The following is a 19,101-nucleotide window of genomic DNA, read 5'->3' as shown; positions in this document are numbered from 1 at the left end:
GCCTTCTTGCAGCAGTCTTGTGTATTTTGTAAATGAAGACTACTGAAGTCATGACAATCCAGCTTTTCTTTATGGCATGGCTCTGCAGGTGCACAGCCAGAAGTTGTGCATACTGACAATGGGACAGAAGTACACACATTTTTATGATGCAAATCAGGCTGAAACCTTGCCCCAATTTTGAGTCAGATGAGTGGCCACATGGAGTCCAAGAACTACTTTCATTTATATCCGAACTGCTTCAAAAATGATTGGTCATTATGGTTACCAAACAAACCATGCCAGAAAAGTACTCAATTATCCAAAGAGGTTGAAATCCGATTCCACCTACAAATCACAAAACTAATATCAAAAGATACAGAACCACCTTTTTTTTTTAACAAAGTTCTTGTTTATGAATTACTTGGACCCAGGGTTTGACATCAGACTGTCCCAGAAATTCAAGCCATCAAGATACATAGATGTTTATTCATGGAATGTTTTATTGCAGTTTTGAGAAAACCATCCATCAACCCCTTTCAGACTTACATCACAGCAACCATCTGTGTACATTGGTTAGTGTGGTTAGGGAAAACAACTGCCATGCAACAAAGAACACTGTACCTCAAGTAAATCAGGCTTTATAAGTAACAGCAGTTACAGCAAGAGTTTTCAGCTCAATTTTGGTCGAAAGAGTTGTGCGTTTTTTCACTTATACAGCATCTTGTATCAAAATATGCGTGAGGTTAAGTCTTGGAACACACATAAGGTGCAAAATCAGACCCAATGATTTTAAAGAGTGGTTCAGAAACATTTGGTTTACATGGGGCCATGAAAAGACCTCCACAATAATAAGAGCACTAAAGTCTGACATCACGGCCACTAGAGGTCACTATCACCCTAGGTCAGATTTTTTACATGGGGGAATCTTAGGGCGCGTTCGGAAATAGCGCACTGAGCACACTGTGCAATGCAAACTAATAGGTGAGTGCGCTCCCGGTGCACATTTCCGAACACACCCTTAATCTTCCAAAAATAAACACATCAGCTGGGTGATTTTACTCATGATATGAAGCATCAACTGGCAGTTGTAAAAGTACAAATTTATCCAAAGAGTAAGAAAAAATATATAATAATCTCCCTAAACAAGACGTTTGATCAAATGTAACTCAATATAAACTAAAGTGTCACATACTGTACTGTATCTGACAATCACTGGGCTTATTCGTTTATTTTTGGAACACAGTTCTTATGCGACAAGATCTAAGATTCCCCTATGGGATTTCCAATGTAACAAATATCTCCGTGACCCAGGGGTAGCGGGAGTGACATCAGGACTACGGTACTCCATTGTCTAGTAGTATAACCTGCAATATCACCCTGTTTGAAACAATGCATACACTGCTGCTTCACATGTTTTTTGAGTAATTGTCATCGACAGTCCAGGCGTTAGTCAAGTGTAATCTAGAGCAGTGGTTCTCAAAGTGGGGTCCAGGGGGTTAGGAATCAAATTAAGAACCATATGGTTCTGTAACTCAGTGTACCGTGTCAAGAGTTACATTAACACAGGATATCCCAAATATCAAAAATAACTCAAATGAGGCTCCGTGGCCTTCCTAATGCAGTGGTTCTCAAATGGGGTCCAGGGTTCCTTGAAAGGGTTCCAAATAGACCCCTCACCGGTCTGTAACGTAAGAGTTATGGGAGACCCTGACATTTAAAATAAAGTACCACTGGCTTAATTCATATTAAAGTTAGAGTACCATTGGCTTAATTCATATAATTCTGGAGTGTGTGTGTGTGTGTGTGGGGGGGGGGGGGGGGGGGGGGGTGCTGAGAAACACTGCCTTAGAGTTAAATGTCCTGTGTGGGTCAAGACAGCATGAGCGCTGCCTTCCAGCTCGACTGTGCTCTTGCCGTTGCACGGGTGTGCTGCTGCGGCGAGCAGGCAGGCAGTCACCACTCCAGCTCCACAGGGTATTTCCCTGTCAGACAGGCGGTGCAGTGGCCAACTCTCCGGCGGGGTTTGTTACTGGTGTTGATCATCTCGTCCTTCTCCTGCATGGAGGCGATTCCCCCCTGGACCGCTGACAGCAAGCCCTCCACCGTCAGATACTGTACACTGTCGGCACCTGCATTAAGCATGGTTGGACGAGACAAAGTCTGTTGTCCGTTTTTCAAAAAGTACATCTCTAAGGTGATTGTGGAATTAAAAAGTTATATATATATATGGGATACATTTGTCATGTATCCCGTATCGAGTTCCCCCTCTGATTAGATTAAATTGGTATCCTGACCTGAACATGTATTTTCAGTTTAATAAAGAGCTGAGAGAGATGGGGATTAAAGGGTGCCAGTAACAACATACTCACCAATGTATCCAGCAATGTCCTGGAACTCAGGCCTGTTGGCGATGAGCTCTTCCTTGGTTGGAATGTTAATACCCATGTAGCACGGGAACCTGATAGGTGGAGAGGCAACTCTGATATGGACCTGAGAAACGACGTAAATATCAATACATACCAAGTGAGTTAGTGAAGATTTAGACAATATCACCGATGTCGAGTGAAAACCTTGTATGTTAGTCACAATTTAACTTATCATTGCTTAAATATTTATAAACCCCACAGACAGACATGGTGTTCCCATTTTGGACATGTAGGCAAAAGAAATTCAACAATAAAGGAAACAAATCGTGAGGGACACTATAATAATTATTTATTGACATACTGTAGGTTGCACTCTAGAAAACTCACCTCTTTTGCCCCCGCTTCCTTTAGCAATTTTATTATGGGCGAAATAGTATTTCCCCTGACAATGGAGTCATCAATTAGCACCACCCGTTTCCCAAAAAAGTTGTCTGTTAATGCTCCAAACTTCTTGGCCACACCCAGCTGCCTCAGACGGGTGTTTGGCTGAATAAACGTTCTCCCAACATAGCGATTCTTACATAGAACTTCAATGTATGGCAGCCCCGACTGCAGAGATGGGAAAGAAGAAAGCAGAGAGAAAATAAATACAAATCCTTTCCAGAGATATGAGGTTGGACACAGGCCATTCTTACACGTACACATTAACTTACCGGTAATGATTTCATTAGCAAATGCTGGTGACCCAGATGAATCATTGCTCAATAATGCATTATGTTCAATACCTTCGTAATTGCAGCAGGGGGCTCCATAAACCACACAATACATTTTACATAGGAATACTACTATGGGCTATGTGAACTTAGCATACCTGTGGCATCATTCACAGTGCAGTGCAAGATACAGGTTAAACTCAACAACAACACACAGATACTCTGCTCCAGACTTCCAGGACTGTAGATGTAAACTCATTAAAGGGGGTGTAAGTGATTTTGAACTTCTTTGAACTTTGTTCAAAGAAGTACTAAATAGCTCCATTATTCCAATAGTAACCATTGCTATAAAGAGTGTTTGTTCAGCAACAGGAGTCTCAACAGTGCGAGAATCAGAAGAGAGAACTCATACAAGTATGATACAATTGAAATGGGAGGCGATGAAACAAAACATGAGAAGAATCTAGAACCGACCAATATAAAATTGAGGCCGTTAAGTCATCTTTGTGATGTTCGCTCTCCCAATAAATACAATTGGTTGGTATCCCAAAAAAGAAAATGTATTTTCTTTTCACTAAAGAGATGGGGAGACCCCTGTTACTGAACAAATACTGTAGAAATCAGAATACAATCAGGAGCTTTAACCTTTTAACGAAAACCTTTTTCTTATCGTCGCTTCCAGTCATCCCGGTTTATAGTGTATGAGAGTTTTAGACACACAAACCCAAAAATAGAATTAAAATAATCAGACAACTTCCTTACTGCGCTGCAGTAGCTAAACTAAGAAGTTTGCTTTGGACAAATCTGTTCTTCGATAGAGGAGGAGGCATTCTTGTTGCGTGCAGAACACCACAGAAGCAGTAGCTGCTGTGCTGTGTTGCTTACCGTGTGCGTCCAGGTAAACAGTTAAACCTGTCGTTATGCAAAGTAGTAGCTAGCTGGTGACACGAGGTTAGGCGCGTCTTCTCTTGAATCTAGGGGGGCGCGTTCTAGCGTGCACTGTTCCGTACCTGCACGTCTTTTTTTGAACAATGCCGTGGTACTGTGTTCTACGAGCATGACACCACTGGTTGTGAGCTTGTAGATATGCTTTTTGTTGAAAATGTATTCAAGCTAAAGTGGTCAAGGACATACAAGTGTTCCACCCATAGTCGGCGAATCAATGTTTGTGTGGGTGGGAAAACAAATCTAGTCCAGCGGGGGCAGGAAATAACTATCAATTTTGTGTCTTTGTTGGGAGCATTAAGTGGCATTTGTGGAGAACAATGGAAGCGGCTTCCACACAGTCACAGACCTGCTGAGCGTATCCCAGTGCTGCTGGGGTGGCAGACTCTGGCACGGTGCCGACCACATCTGCGTCTGTCGGCGCTTCGATGGCCAACTGCCGACCGCAGCGCTGGCGGACAGTATAAACCATCTGTCCTGCAACACAGTGGAGTCAACAAACTTCAAACTATGCAGCACACACGGGGGGTGAAATGCTTTCACTGCACATGAAAAAGGTGTTATTTTCCAGATACTACTAAAAAGCTGTGATGTTAGAGCTGGGCGATATGGACAAAATTAAACGTTATTGGCCAAAATTGATATTGTGAAGATATTGTGCCAAAAATGAAATCAGGAAATGAAAAATACCGGTATACATACATCTTATAATTTGAAAACTACTGCCTCATCAAAGTTGGTATTGGTGACTTTATATATTGTCAATTACTTCCATGAGACGGAGAGAGGTGGTGGAGTTAGGTGGTTTCCTCCCGACACCAACGATATACAGTATAATAAAATAAAAAATCTTGCTCAGCCCAATATACTTATATATTTATACTTAAGATTTAAGTTAAGAATGACCTTTGCTATCAATACAATTTAAATATTCCTACCTTCAAATATGGAGTCTGGCCTTGCAAAGTAAACATATTCAAAAATGCAGAAAGCAGGGAGGTCTCCCTCGGGACGAGGAACAACGGTCAGTGTTTTGACTCCATGTTTGGAGATCTGTGCAATCTCTCCAGGTAGGATTTCCCTGTAATACCTGTCGACCAAAAACAAAAAAAGTTCACTAATATATACTTTTGCTGGCTGAAAATAACAGATTTTCGTGTGGTGTGCAGAACTACTCTTTTTTTCTTCTATGAGAAAAGAGGAGGACACAAAGTATGGACAAAATATCTCGGTATTTATGCCAAATATTGCGATATTACCCTTAAAATGTCATATCCTATATTTTGTTGCAACATTGAAAACTAAACATTATTTAAACTGCATAACTGTCATATCACTCACTATTGACGACATATATCACGATACCCATGCCTTTTTGTGATACTGATGTTGCGCATGTTCATACCTCGCTTAGCACAAAGTATAGAACCCTGTATACCTCATTGACCTCACCAGTCAATGAGGTATCTAGGGTTAAAGTGTTTAACATGGTGAGGACAAGCTCATATAGGTGATTGACAAACTTGAAAGAAAATACAGGTTTTTATGAATAAAATCATGCTCTTTTTTGCATTGGTCTTAATGTTAATTACTCATTTAGACCCAATTCTTTGGGGGTATGTATGGTGCATTTATATAGCACTTTTATCCAAAGCGCTTTACATAGATTGTGCATTACTATTCATGCAAGCATTACTATTCACCCATTCACACACAAATTCATAAACCAATGGCGGAGGAAACCAACCTGCTCATCGGGAGCAATAGGGCTTGCAAACCTCGCACCTTTGGTATGCAAATTCGGGGGGTGCACCATTTTGGCTGTGATGAGTCACTACTATACCTGGCCAACGGATAGGCATACAGTGGTGGAAAAAGTACTCAATTGTTTTATTTAAGTAAAAGTACCAATACTGCAATTTAGAACTACTCCGTTACAAGTAAAAGTATGGAATTGAAAATGTACTTGAGTAAAAGTACAAAAGTATCGGCATCAAAATGTACTTAAAGTACTAAAAGTAAAAGTACTCATATTGCAGGGCCAGCAGACCACCATGGCCCATCACCATTACTTTTTTTAACTGATATTGATAAGATCCTGCGTCTCAAGACCGATACCGATAACTGATAATACATTCAAATATATATAAAAAATTATAAAGATATAGGCTATTTGTAAATGTATATTAATCTATGTAGTATTAGCACACCTGAAGGTAACAAATACTAGTAGTGGGCAAAGATGGATTTAACATAGCTTTGACCAAATACAGTATATCATTATTCATTATCATGACTATTAAAACAAAACCCAGAATAGTTCTGACTGAATGAACATATTTATTTTTTCAAGTCCTATGACACTGTTGTGCTTTGTCACTTGTCAAGAAAATAAAAGCGGGCTACTCCTGAAACGTTTAGAAGCGAATTGTAGCCAATGAGGGTGGATTATGAGAAATCAAAAAACCCGTCTTGATCACATGACTATGGAGAGCATGTGTACCGATTTGCGTGAAACTTGGATAAAATCTGAAGGAGTAATATTAGAAAATGTGTTTTACATATGTCGGCCTCCTGGTGGTGCTATAAAGAGCCGGTGTGAAAAATTCCAGGCAAAGGTTTTTCCTTGGCCTCTAGGGAGTTGGCATACAAAGTTATCCACAGATCCGTGCAGTTAGAGGTAAAAACACTTTTCGGCCAGTTATAGCGCCACCATCAGGCTGAGTTGAAAATGTTCATGTGGCATTTCTTCCTCTGCCTAGTGGGAATGTGCGTGCACAATTTCACGGAAATCACACGATGTGTTCATGATTTGCAGCATTTTGTTTGAAACTGAGCACTCCTGCGAACTTTGGAAGCCAATCTTAGCCAATCAGGATGGAGTCTGAGAAATCTGAAAGACCCGTTTCGTTGAATGGCTCTAGAGAGACTATGTACCAATTTGCGTGATGTTTAGACAAAATCTGTAGGTGTACTGTCCAAAAACTTGTTTTGCACAAAGTGGCCTCCTGGTGGCGCTATAACAGGCCGTTCTGGAAATTTTGGGGCAGAGGTTCATCGTTGGCACCCAGGGAGTGTGTGTGCAAAATTTGGCATCGACCGGGTTAACGGTGCCGGAGATTAGCTGTTCACAGATGGAAGGACGGACACACGGACGGACGGACACACGGACGGACGGACGGAGTGCAAAACATACTCTCTCCCCATGCCTTCGGCCTGGTGGAGACAATTATACATTATCTGTTATCACTGTTGCAAATATAAAATAGAGCTAACAGTCTAAGTGGCAACGTGACACTAGTTAACCACATAAACCATATGTACCTCAGTTAACCCCAGGATGCTATACTCCTTTTCCCCCCTCTACAACAAATCGCTTTGCCAAAAACAGCCGATCTTTACTTTTGACAAATGTTTACCAACTATAAGTTCCCAGAGTTGGGGAGATAGGGTTAATTTGGTTAAGGGACATGTTTGTGTTATCATCTCAACCGTGTTAATACGGTATTGTTTTTGTCTTCACATTTTTGTGAGACTACTGAACTGTGTGTACATGAGTAATGGTGAACTCACTTAGCTCCAATGGACTGGAAGCTGCACGACTCTGATGACACCACCCAGCCCTCCGTGTCCCCCTCGCCTGCACCTGAAAGGGTCAGAGAGGTCAGTTAATGATTCACCTGCCTGCGCCATTAACCCAGTGACCCCTAATGAAACAGTCCTGTTTACAGCAGGGGGGGATGTCCCCAATCTTACAACAGATAAGTAAGGCCTCTGCTGAATGCAGTGTGATATATGCACTGTAAGGGACCTTGACAAGTAGTTTAAAGTGTGTGGCTTGTAATAGCATGTACAACTACACAACGTTCCCCTTGAATTCTCGGAAAATCACAGCAGCACGTTACATGCAGGTAACAGGTGCTTACACATGCCATGCTACTCGCTTCATGCTGCATTGATTCACATTTCACACTAGCAGCGTTGACTACTGCAACACACTTCTCATCGGGAGCCCTAGCAAGAGCATCTAGAACGAGAAGCTCCGGTACATTCAGAACAGTGATGCTAGGATCCTGATTAGAGTCAAGGAAACTCCTTTAGGAGAGAGTACAAGGTCTAACTCCTTACCCATCAGCAGTGCATCCACAGCAACAACCCCTCCTATCTAATAAGGAACTCATCGAACCCCCGACCTCCACACGCTCCCTCCGCTCTGGAAATTCAAACACACTCAAACCCCAAAAGACGAAGCTCTGCACCATGGGGGACCGGGTGTTCTGCTCAGCTGCTCCTTGGCTGCGGAATGACCTCCCTGACCATCTGAGAGCAACATAGTCTGTTGACGCTTTTAAAAAGGGGACTAAAAACCTTTCTTTTAAACAAAAGCATTTGCCTAGATGCACTTATTGATGCCTTTATATGCTTTTAAACTTAGCTGTGTATAGGTGCCCAACTGCTCCAATGAACAGCTCTGTGTGTCTGTCCGTATGTCTATTTGGGTACGGATGTTTGTATTTCCGATTGTCCGTATGTCTACTTAGTACGGACAGCTGCAATACTGCTGGGTGACCTAAAGTGGCACTGTTGCACCGCTCAGTTCACACGTGTGATTTTTCTTGCAAGTAGCACCTTGAGATTTGTGTCAAATATAAAGTGTGTTACAAATAAAATGTATTATTATTATTAGCAGTGACAAGAGCTACAAATCGTGTGATGAGCTACAAAGTCGTGATTGAAGTGTTGCTCAATGCACTTGTGTGTGAGTGCGACGAGCAAGAAAAGTATGAAAGGAAACAGCTTAGGTTCAAAAGAACAGGGAACTAACTGGCTGATGGCAAGAATGAGTCCCCCCCCATTATAAACAGGAGTTGTTCAAAGAGAGAAGCCAAGTGGAATAGGTGAAACAAAGCCATATGATTGGCTGACGATTCACAGCGCCATGGCAGCGGTGAAAAAAAGGCTCCAGGTCAGGGAATTGAACCTGTACATTCTGAGCCACTGCCACTCAAATACACAAAATCTTAGTACCGGATGTGTGAAGTTTAGAGACGGGGACGAGTCGTCCTATGCAGAGGGGTCTGTTTCCGTATGGATCACGGACAGCGTAGATGACGTCTTTGTGCATCACCAGCAGAGAGTAAGACGTAGGAGTCTCCATCATCAGATTCTTAATTCTGCAATATAATTAAAAACAAACAAATAATTTGAAATATGCAGTAGGTTAAATGGACTGGATGTTCAGGAAGGTTCCCCTGTAAAGTGACTTGCTGTGACAATTGCTACTAACGATTGAATTTCTTTGTGAATAAATTGCACAGGGCAGACAAGACAAATTACATATTTAATATGTCAGTCAAAGCCAATCTTGGGGGTGTTGAACATTTTTCACCATGGAAAGGAAAGCCCACCTACCTGGCGACCCAGTCAGGTACATCCTGCTCCTCCATAGGTGGAGTCAACGCCAGCAACTGAGTGATGAGCTCACTGTCTGAGCTAGTGGACAGGCCTACACCATGACGCATCACCTGCAACACACGCGCACACACACACCAACCATAACATTTACGACGGTAACTGGACATTGACTATCAGTGAGGAACTACTCAAGCTTTTTAGCAAAACCACAATGTATGTAGATATTTTACATTAGTAGAAGTAGCAAAAGTACAAAAGTATTGGCACAATGCCAAATGTAAACGTTCTCGTTGTGCAGAATGGCCGATTTCACGATCATAACACTTGATTGTAATTAGTAGTGGCACTACAAATGTCATTAACACATCAATGGACTACTATAGTGTAGTGCATTGATGTGTTAATGTTTCGGCTGGTAAAGGTGGGGATGGTTTTAATTACCATGTGCGGCTGTGTAGCTTAGCCTGTAACAATACACGATCATTTATCACTTAAAGGGTCAGGACAACCCCCAGTAAAAAAAGTACAATATTTGCCTCTGAGATACAGTGGAGTAGAAGTATCTGTGTCATTTTACATGTTAAAAATAGGAGCTTATATATATATATATAGCTTATATATATATATCAGCTATTTTTTAAAGTGTGAGAACTACTGACTGGGCATTTGTAGAATCGGCCTCAGGTCTTAATGGGTTCGAATTGTACTTGTAGTGTGCTTGTGAGTAAATGTACTTGTTTACTTCTCACCACTGCTGATTTCATAGTAATGCATAAGCATCACACCATGACTGGACCATACAACGAGATGTGTAAGCATTGCAGGCTGCTTTGTCATACAATGCACATGTCCAAGCGCCTGCTAAAATAGGACGTTTCAGTTTTTATGATGTTCCACCAAGTGGTAAGCTAGGTTTACAATGTGCAAAGAATGTCATGAATGCAGGCTAATGGCAGAGCTGTGCCGTGCGTCAGGCTCTGGATTCCAGACAATGCTAACCTTTTTGCGCAGTGCAGACGCATTGACCAGCTCTCCGTTGTGCGCTACAGCAATCTTGCCGTGCAGAGTGTCCACCACAAAGGGCTGGCAGTTCTGCAGCTCCGAGTTTCCCGTGGTGGAGTAGCGGTTGTGGCCTATTCCCAGGTTACCATAGCGAAGTTTCAACAAGGCTTCTGGTGGGAAGGCAGTGCTCACCAGCCCCATGCCCTACGGGAATGAAAAGGAGGTGCGGTGTTAGAGGAGTTGGACATGCAATGCATAAATACATTTGAAGCTTACGCACTTTCAACCCGGAGACCCTATTTTGGGTAATGCCAGTATAGGCAAAAATGTCCACAGATTTTGGCAAAGTTTTATTTACTTTTCACACAAAAAAGCAGATTTACAGGCTCAAAATGAGTTGCAAATGGGCAAATTCTATTTTTGGCCTAGAGCTTTACTAAATCTTGGCAGAAAATAGCCCATCTACAAGCTCAACACGTCACGTTGTGTTCTTGTATATCTTTTATATATTGCCCTTTTAGCTGAATGTTCGCTGAAAAAGGGACACTAGGGATCAAATGGTAAATAATTGTGGTATATTTTCAATGTATCCACTATCCTGCACATTGAACAGTATTGATTGATTGATTGAAATATGTATTAACACCTTGCTTGCCCGGAACTATTTAATCCATTTAATCCATGTGCCCATCATTTATAGCGCCCGGACCACTTTTACCGGCGCACCGGAAGTTGGTGTGCATGTCTGTGTAGCAGCTAACAATAGCCACACCACTCTAGAGTCGATCGACAACAACGGGAGGTAATAATAAATCTATCGCGACTAGCGACTGGACCGCGGAAGGCCGTCAAACACAGGATCTTTTTTCAGAATTAGACGGGATGATTTAGATCGGGAGTTATGATCGTTTTAAGATTTTCGTTTTCGTCAGCTAAACAGGCAGGGAACATTTTTGTGTCACTTTTTGACACGTGATCGGATTGGGCAACAAGCGCTCCTAGGCTGTGGAGCGAAGCGATCGGTTTTGATATCATTAATCTCTGTCCTATTTATCAATCTCCGGCTTGGGCACTTGACCATGACCTTGAACTTGACGGAGAACTCCGCCCCGGGCCTCCAGTTTGCAGAATTACAGTACATTTCAAGCACAAACTCAATACAGTAAAACATTAGCTCATGAATTTCAAGTTTTAAAGCAACACAGTATAATGTCCAAAGCTTTTAAACAGTCAAAAATAAATTTCAATCTGGAATGTGCAATTGTGATTCACATGAAGCGATGGTCGATAAGGTGACAGGTCACCATCTTCATTGTGACCGTAGCTGTGCTAAACGTTTTCTTACGCAAAATGTGGGTCCATGCATTTATATGTTGTGCGTTTCCTCTGCACTTTGCGTCAACACTCAACAAAATCACTACACACAGACACATTTGAATGTGATGGCATGCCTGCAAACTGCAAAGTATACATTTTACCTTGAGGGCTGTGTATGTTGGTGGACTGGCTCCATTACATGTGACAATTCCAGCACTTTCCTGGCCCCTATGAAAGCACAAACATTCACATATAAATTAATTATTATCTTTATGATACATTGTGACATTATTATAGTTAACTTGTATAATATTCCAAGCTTTACATTTCAGCCATTTAAAACTGAAAGCATGAAACTCAGATACTAGGTGGATGTCATAGGCTGAATAGTCACCTCCCCCTTCACATTCAGTTGATCCCATGATCTTTTGTGGCCAGATTTCCTGCGGTCTAGTAGGACTATAGTAAATAAAGAAATTGCCATAAAACTTTGTAAATAAGGAAAAAAAATACATATTTATCCACTTATTTGAATGCCCCCACCCCGTCAAAAATAGCTAAAATCGTTAAAGCGAAAGAAAGCAGCAAAAACATTTTTTAACACTCATCTTTTACTTTCTCTAAAACATGAACCATGGTTGAAAGAAAAAAAACAAAGTGTTTCTTTAAACACGTGTTTGTGTAAATAAATCTATGGGTTATGGGTTGTCCCACTATCAAATCATTAAGTGCATGAGGACTCTTGCAGAGCCCTTTATATATCCTTTCCATAAACATAGAGTTATAATAGAGACATCACCGGATTTCGGATCACACACTCTAAGTCCGTATGTCTTACTTTGCCAAAAGGAATTACCCACAATTCAACGTATTGTAGCATTAAATAACCTTTGGAGTATCCTCCAAAGGTCAATCATTAAGTATGCAAATATGTCAAGCAGTGCTTTCTGTCCGTTCTCAAAGACGGATGGAATGCGGGAGATATATTTCGTCAAAATGAGGCACAAGAGATAATGAGTAATTTAAGTAAATCTATACAGAATATGGAAATATTAAAAATATAATAACTACTCACATCCTTTAAGCACTGACTGTAAACAAGGACACTAAGAGTAAGTTATGGAAAGTATTCATGAATGTAGAACTCATCTTCAAAGTGCTCTTTCAAGTGTACTTTTTATACCTGGAGTCCCAATTAAGTCTGTGAGGTTTCAGAGCTTCAGGGGCCACATTGGAATTCAGCCGAAGTATGAAGCCAATGTGATAGGCATACAGCATTGACACACCTAACTCTAACACACCTTTTATTAATTTGATTAGCTGCAACTGTGTGGCTTACATCAAGGTCTGGTATAATATAAGTCAGTCTTGTGCAGCCTGTCATGTTTTTACCCTGCTGTCGTTTTATAACCCGAACTGGAAAACAAAACTACTAAATCAGCCTAGGGTCATATCGACATTTAATCTGCCTCCTTTAAGCTGACACACTTTGACTGTGAGCCTTAATAACAGGCGTGTGAAGATTCAAGGAGGCACACAAGCTCTCAGTGATTCCAGCAGTCTGAACAAGCTTCTTCTTGCTTCATGCCAAACGTTTGATACAACCCTTGTGGTTCACCAAACCAGTTTGATGAGTGTGGTATCCCAGTAACGACACAGAGCTAAGCGGATGTTTGTGCAATGCGTATGTGAGCTGCAGACAGTGTGCCTTATATAGAGAGCCGTCTTGCTGCAGCTCCAGGCAGCCTATTCGCTGAAGCTATGCTTCTCAGATTACAGTGGGTCCCGCCCCCCGCACCACAAAGCTTAAGCCAGTAGTGAGGCCGCTCCATTCCACACAGGGCGTTCCTTACAGGCTTAACCGCCCGGTTGCCTAGGGAACCGTGCAGCAGAGAGGGGAGAGAGGGCGGGGGGATGGGGGGAGAGGGGGAAAGCGTTTCCAGGTCAGCTCAAAACATGGAGAGGCGAGCAGAGACACAAAGAGGAGGAGGTCTCGAGGAGGTTATGGAAGTGAACGGCGGGTCGGCGGCCGAGAGGCAGTGGGGGGAGACGGAGGCTCTCGCGCTGCTCACGGTGTGCGAGGAACTGGGAGCTGCGCAGCACGCCGGGGAGAGCGGCAGCAGCAGAGCCACGTTTGAGTTGATGTCAGAACGCCTGAGGAGGCTCAGTGTGGCACGCAGCTGGAGGGAGTGTCAGGCCCAGTGCAGGCGCATGGGGCTGCCGCAACAGAGCAGGAAGACTGCAGAGCTATCAGCAGCCACTTCACAGCAGCAGCAACAACACTACAGCACCCATCCCCCGCTGACCTCTGCTGCTGGGGGGTCAACAGAGAGCTGGGAGGAGGAGGAGGAAGGAATAGTGGCCTCAGGGGGCGCTGTTACCATGCAGGAAGGTAACTGTCAACACAAACACTCACTGGCATCCCTTTTTCTGGGGGTGAACTTTTGGTACAAACAGCAGATCGAACAAGCTCACAAGAGATATGGTGTAGACTGTAGAGGCAAATACTGGGGATACTCAGCTGACTGATTCTAATGGATCTTATGGATTTTACACTGTACCATCCTGGGTGTTCATTGGAGTGTAAATATGACCCATAAAGGTTGCAGTCCATGTTAAATTGACACTCAGGATTTTGCAATATACTTAAAATACAAACTTGATTAAAGCTGCATTAAAGCTGAACTTTGCTCTTCTGCCCTGGATTTGAACCCAACTTTACTGTATATTGTATTAACATACTGGACAAAATTTAATTTAAAAAAGTTTTTTTTTTTTTTTTTTAAGATCAATCTTTTGCTACAAATGTTTACTAAATTATGTACAGTTTCTCACAGAAAACATTTGTTTGTACAGGGATCAAAGCTCATGGCCACGGGGGTCTCACTTACTCTCAGTACGTGGCCAGAGAGGGAGGCCGGCACTGGACCGACGAGGAGGTCCGAGCGCTGCTGTGTGTCTGGGCCGACCGGCGGATCCGGCAGCGCCTGAGGGGAACACTGCGCAACAAGTCTGTCTTCCAGGAGATGGCTCGCCAAATGCAGAGAGGCTTCGGAGTGGTGCGCAACTGGAAACAATGCCGGACCAAATACAAAAACCTCAAGTACGAATACAAGACAGCCAAGAGTGCTCAGGCGGCCGGAGGCGGTGGAGCTGGAGGTCCGGGGAAGTACATGAAGTTTTTTGATGAGGTGGAGGCCATCCTGCTAGACAAAGAGCTGGAGAACGTCCCCCAAGAGGACCTGCATGACGGAGAAACGGCAGCAGGCAGGTGGAGGTTGCCGGCAGAGACCACCACAGATACAAATGAACTGGTGATAGAAATTGATGATGGTGAGTATTCAGTCTGAAAGGTGCAAGTACACGATTGTAAGACAATGTCCGCCTTCACGCTCTGTCTGTACACATTCTCATTTCAGACGACAACAGTGACGAGTACGACATTGATGTTGAGACAGAGGGAAGGTGGAATGGAGCAGGTAGGCTGAATCAACTTTGACAAATATCTGCAACAATCGCTGCGTTCGCTCATTATGTTGCACTCTGCTGCTCTGAATGCAAATTCCTCATCCACATTCCATCCACAGATCTGTCCGCCTCTGGCCAGTTCCATGTGGTCACGGTGTCGGATACAGGCCGCAACTGGAGCGACCAGGAGGTGCGGGCACTGATCCAGGTTTGGTCGGAGGAGTCTGTGTGCAGACAGCTGGAGAGCTCCACCAGGAAGAGGGACATCTTCGTCCAGATCTCTAATAGGTTGATGCAGCAGGGCGTTGAGCGCGACTGGAAACAGTGCCACACCAAATACAAAAACCTCAAGTACCTGTACCGGTCCCTCCAGAGGGGAAAGGCGGACAGCACCCATAGCACTGATCCACGACGCCTCATGAGGTTTTATGACGAGGTGGACGCCATTATGAATCACGCAGACAACACATCGTCACCCCGCACAGGATTTGTAGAACAAACGGAGTCTTCCGGGTTAAGCGTGTTTGCCAGCTGCGAGAGCAGCCTTACAGAGGTCAATATGGCCCATGTGGATACAGCAACTTCAGTTGTTGAAGTAACTGAAGGAAGAACTGCAAATCCTGAGTTCAGCACATGTCAAAGCCTAGAACTTTCACTACACAATGCAGAGTCGAAGCCAAACACAGGCAAGGGAGGCTTGGATCAACAACTACAAGGATTCATTTTGAGTGAGTCCCATTTTCTTATTCATCCCTATCCATTAAAAGTACTTAAGAGAGCTATTTATTTTTCCAAGTCACACTTAAGGCACAAAGAGTCATACACCAGGGCTCCACCGGGCGCGTCAGCGTCGCGTCACCGTCAGGGAATGTTCCCTTTTTAATCAATGAAGGGTGGCTCCACTGCCCGCGTTGCGTTGCATTGACGGAGACGCGACGCGTGCATTAAAATTGAACCGGTGCGTTTTTTGACACACGCGACGGAGACGCAACGCGTCCGGTGGAGCCCTGGCGTTAGGCTGTGACAAGGAACACCAGTCTGGCAGTGCTGGGACAGCCAATTGAACTATATTGTACCAATGTATTTTGCAAGTTTGCATGAGTCTGCCTAATGAGAAATAAGTAGTAATCATTATAGCCAACCAGAGCAGAGGTGCCATGCTGGGTATATTTGCCACAACAATTAGTTTAGTTCAGCCTTGCAGTATCAGTTGAGTTTATCATAAAGGCAAAAATAATAAAGACACATGCACAATATTTCATAACTTTAGTATATATTTTTAACTTTAGTGTGAGGAGTGTGAAATAGTTTACATTGACATAACGTGAGATTATACATTATTCAGTGTTATGTTAGCATCCCCAGTATCACATTTTGTCTTCGCCCTTTTGTTGAAAAGTTTAAATGGCCCGCTCAAGACTTTACAAGTTTACAACGGAAGAATTCTTGACACAGCTCCAGTATTCATCTCTAGGGTTCATGAATAACCACTAACCCTCCAAACACCCCTGAGGATCCTTACTACAGTCTTACATTCCTCCTAATATTATGCAACTTCAAAATGAAAATTATTAGCCCAAAGCCCCTAAAATGGTTGTGCGTTGTACTTTGCAGAGAAAGCTGAAACTAGGTCAGGAGATCATGCCATCATGCCAACAGTCAGAGGTCTGAAGAGGAAAGCTATGGACCAAGGTATGACCTGTGCTCTTCGTGTTAAAAAAAGGTTGCAAGTCATGAGAAAACAGTTATAGGGTCACAATGACCCCCAGGCTTTATAATATGTGAGTCAAGTCATGTGACCTGCCCTACATGAAGCCTGCTAATCAAATGATGGTAAAAGGGGAGGGTGACTCTTAACTTCTGACAAAGGGGGAATAATTGTGTACTGTAGTTCTTTATTACAGACCATGTACTCTGAACTTCACTCATGATGGCCATTCCTACAGCATTATGTTGGCTCCAGAGTAATCTAGTAAGAGAGTAATGACACTCCCGTTGACTCTCATTGTAACAATGGAATGCGGAAGTGCTCATTCTATCTCAATGGAATAGTTCCAGCCATAGGAGCAATGTTTGGAACTATCGCCCATAGGCACCCGCTTTGCGGCGAGATCAAAGCATGTCACCACTCTCTTACTAGATTACTCTGGTTGGCTCTTTATATGCATTGCTTAAATCTAAGGAAAAGGCAATTTCTGCCTTGGGGTGGGGGGGACACACAAATCGATATGTCGTACATGCAATAATATTTGAGGTAGCCTATGTTATGAATATACTGTACTGTAGGATTGTTTTTATGAATTAGCCCTTGAGAAGCTGCTGTTAACATGTAAGGGGCCAGGATGCACATTTACCTCTTATCAGGTGCTCTGATAATTGCATACATACTTATGTTAGTAGTATTGTATTTCTATGGCAAAAATAGGCAGAAATATGTAATATCTTGCTCCTTTATTTTCAGATGCCACAAATAGAAAAGTAAAAAGAATGGATAATGGGCCTGTCGATGCTGAGTCTGTGTGCAAACTGGAACAGGAGGATCACATCCCTATAATAGAGATAAATTCAGTTTGTTCAATGGCAGCGCCTAATCATCGAACAGAGAGACAGGTATGACAGCAACTGATGTTGTCATGTGAAGACATCACATGACAACACAACATGACACATCCCATCACTGTTGTTCACATTAGTTACACCATGTGAATGTCATCATGTTTCCCACGCCAGGCAACACAAGTAGCACACAGTTTCTCTCTCTCTCTTAATATGAATTATGAATTATTGCAAAATGCGAATGAAAGGACAGTTGTTTTCTGGATTGAGAATGGGAGTTATGGCACATTGTGAAAGAAAGCATGAGTAAAAGTTGGAACATACAGTGGTTGTATCGTTTTCAAGACTCAATTTCACTCATCAGAATGATGAAATTCACCTAAATGCTCGGTTGTTTGAATTCAATCATGTCGTCCTTTTAAACCAGTGGTCCAAGGGCCAACATTGGGACCCTATAACTTCCAAAACAGAGGTTTGTCAACATTGTCATCATTTATTTATTTAAATAGCCAAAAAATAAAACAGTGCCTAAACTGTTACTCCTGGGCCTGTGGAGTGGGGTAGCTCTAGTCCATGTGGGGACCCCTGGACGCCCCCCCCCCAAGGGCCCAAGGGCCCGTGGAGGGTCCCAGGACCCCACTTTGAGAACCCGTTTTTTATTTTTTATTATTATTATTTTAACAACACATCAGACACCCCCATCCATTGACATACCTGTGTTGTAAGGCTATCAGTCCCAAAGTGAGGATCTGGGCCACTTCCAGCTGCGTGGGCCACTCTCCAGCGGCCACGCATCCGAACACGCCGCACTCCTCTGACATGCCCGACTCCTCGAACTCCATCTCCATCCTCGGCTTGTCCTCCTCGCTGCTCCCGGCCTTGGTCCCGGTTGTCTCGTGCTCCTCTACCCTCCTACCGTGACAGATTGTTAAAGAGTCTGCAAGCGAGCCACGTGCTAAATAATAGACACCACCGTTCACACACTACGCTCTCACGCACGGATACAGGACCACAGGGACATCTTTTTTCCCCGACTCAAATACTTGACTTATCGTTAGATAAACCAATTCGACCCGGCCGCGAGCATCGTTGGTCTTCCTCGTCCTGATACAATGTATCGATTAACAGGTTGAGATGTAAAACCCGTGGCGGCGACGACACAGTCGCCGGATGGAAGATAAACACATACAAAGTTGCCAGTTCTGCCACATTTGTGATGGAAGTGCTGGAAAAGTTTTCACCCCACGTGTCGAGCAGTGCGATGCAGTGATTGGTGGAGTGTGGGCCGTCGGTGGGTTGTGATTGGCACGGTGTGTCGACGGTGGGCTCTGATTGGATGA

At 43.3% G+C, this 19,101-nt stretch overlaps 2 protein-coding genes across 2 annotated transcripts; one reads left to right on the top strand and one right to left on the bottom strand.

Annotated features, from left to right (window-relative positions):
• Positions 1-480: 480 nt before the first annotated feature.
• ppat (phosphoribosyl pyrophosphate amidotransferase) lies at positions 481-18,991 on the bottom strand. Its single transcript, XM_079505282.1, has 11 exons — positions 18,476-18,991; positions 11,899-11,965; positions 10,418-10,624; positions 9,416-9,528; positions 9,032-9,177; positions 7,577-7,649; positions 4,942-5,093; positions 4,353-4,480; positions 2,733-2,954; positions 2,349-2,469; positions 481-2,108 (listed from the first exon to the last, which is right to left on the bottom strand). The coding sequence occupies exons 1-11, from the start codon at positions 18,607-18,609 to the stop codon at positions 1,933-1,935; spliced, it is 1,539 nt and encodes a 512-aa protein (XP_079361408.1). The 5' UTR covers positions 18,610-18,991; the 3' UTR covers positions 481-1,932.
• On the top strand, positions 13,678-17,821 carry LOC306927275 (uncharacterized protein; the record flags this gene model as incomplete). Its single annotated transcript, XM_079506984.1, has 6 exons — positions 13,678-14,129; positions 14,594-15,070; positions 15,157-15,216; positions 15,325-15,933; positions 16,820-16,897; positions 17,667-17,821. Exons 1-6 carry the CDS (start codon positions 13,694-13,696, stop codon positions 17,819-17,821), a joined length of 1,815 nt encoding a protein of 604 aa, XP_079363110.1. The 5' UTR covers positions 13,678-13,693.
• Positions 18,992-19,101: the final 110 nt, after the last annotated feature.

The sequence above is a fragment of the Electrona antarctica genome (assembly GCF_951216825.1).
Source record: "Electrona antarctica genome assembly, chromosome: 7".
Lineage (NCBI taxonomy): Eukaryota > Metazoa > Chordata > Actinopteri > Myctophiformes > Myctophidae > Electrona > Electrona antarctica.
Note: the sequence above shows the minus strand (reverse complement) of the source record. Positions and strands in the feature narration are given on the sequence as shown.

Coding starts and splice junctions, on each gene's coding strand:
- ppat (XM_079505282.1), bottom strand. CDS start 18,609: ATGGAGATGGAGTTCGAGGAGTCGGGCATGTCAGAGGAGTGCGGCGTG. Junction 11,966..18,475: donor CTGATAGCCTTACAACACAG/GTATGTCAATGG, acceptor GTGCTTTCATAG/GGGCCAGGAAAGTGCTGGAA. Junction 10,625..11,898: donor CAACATACACAGCCCTCAAG/GTAAAATGTATA, acceptor TCATTCCCGTAG/GGCATGGGGCTGGTGAGCAC.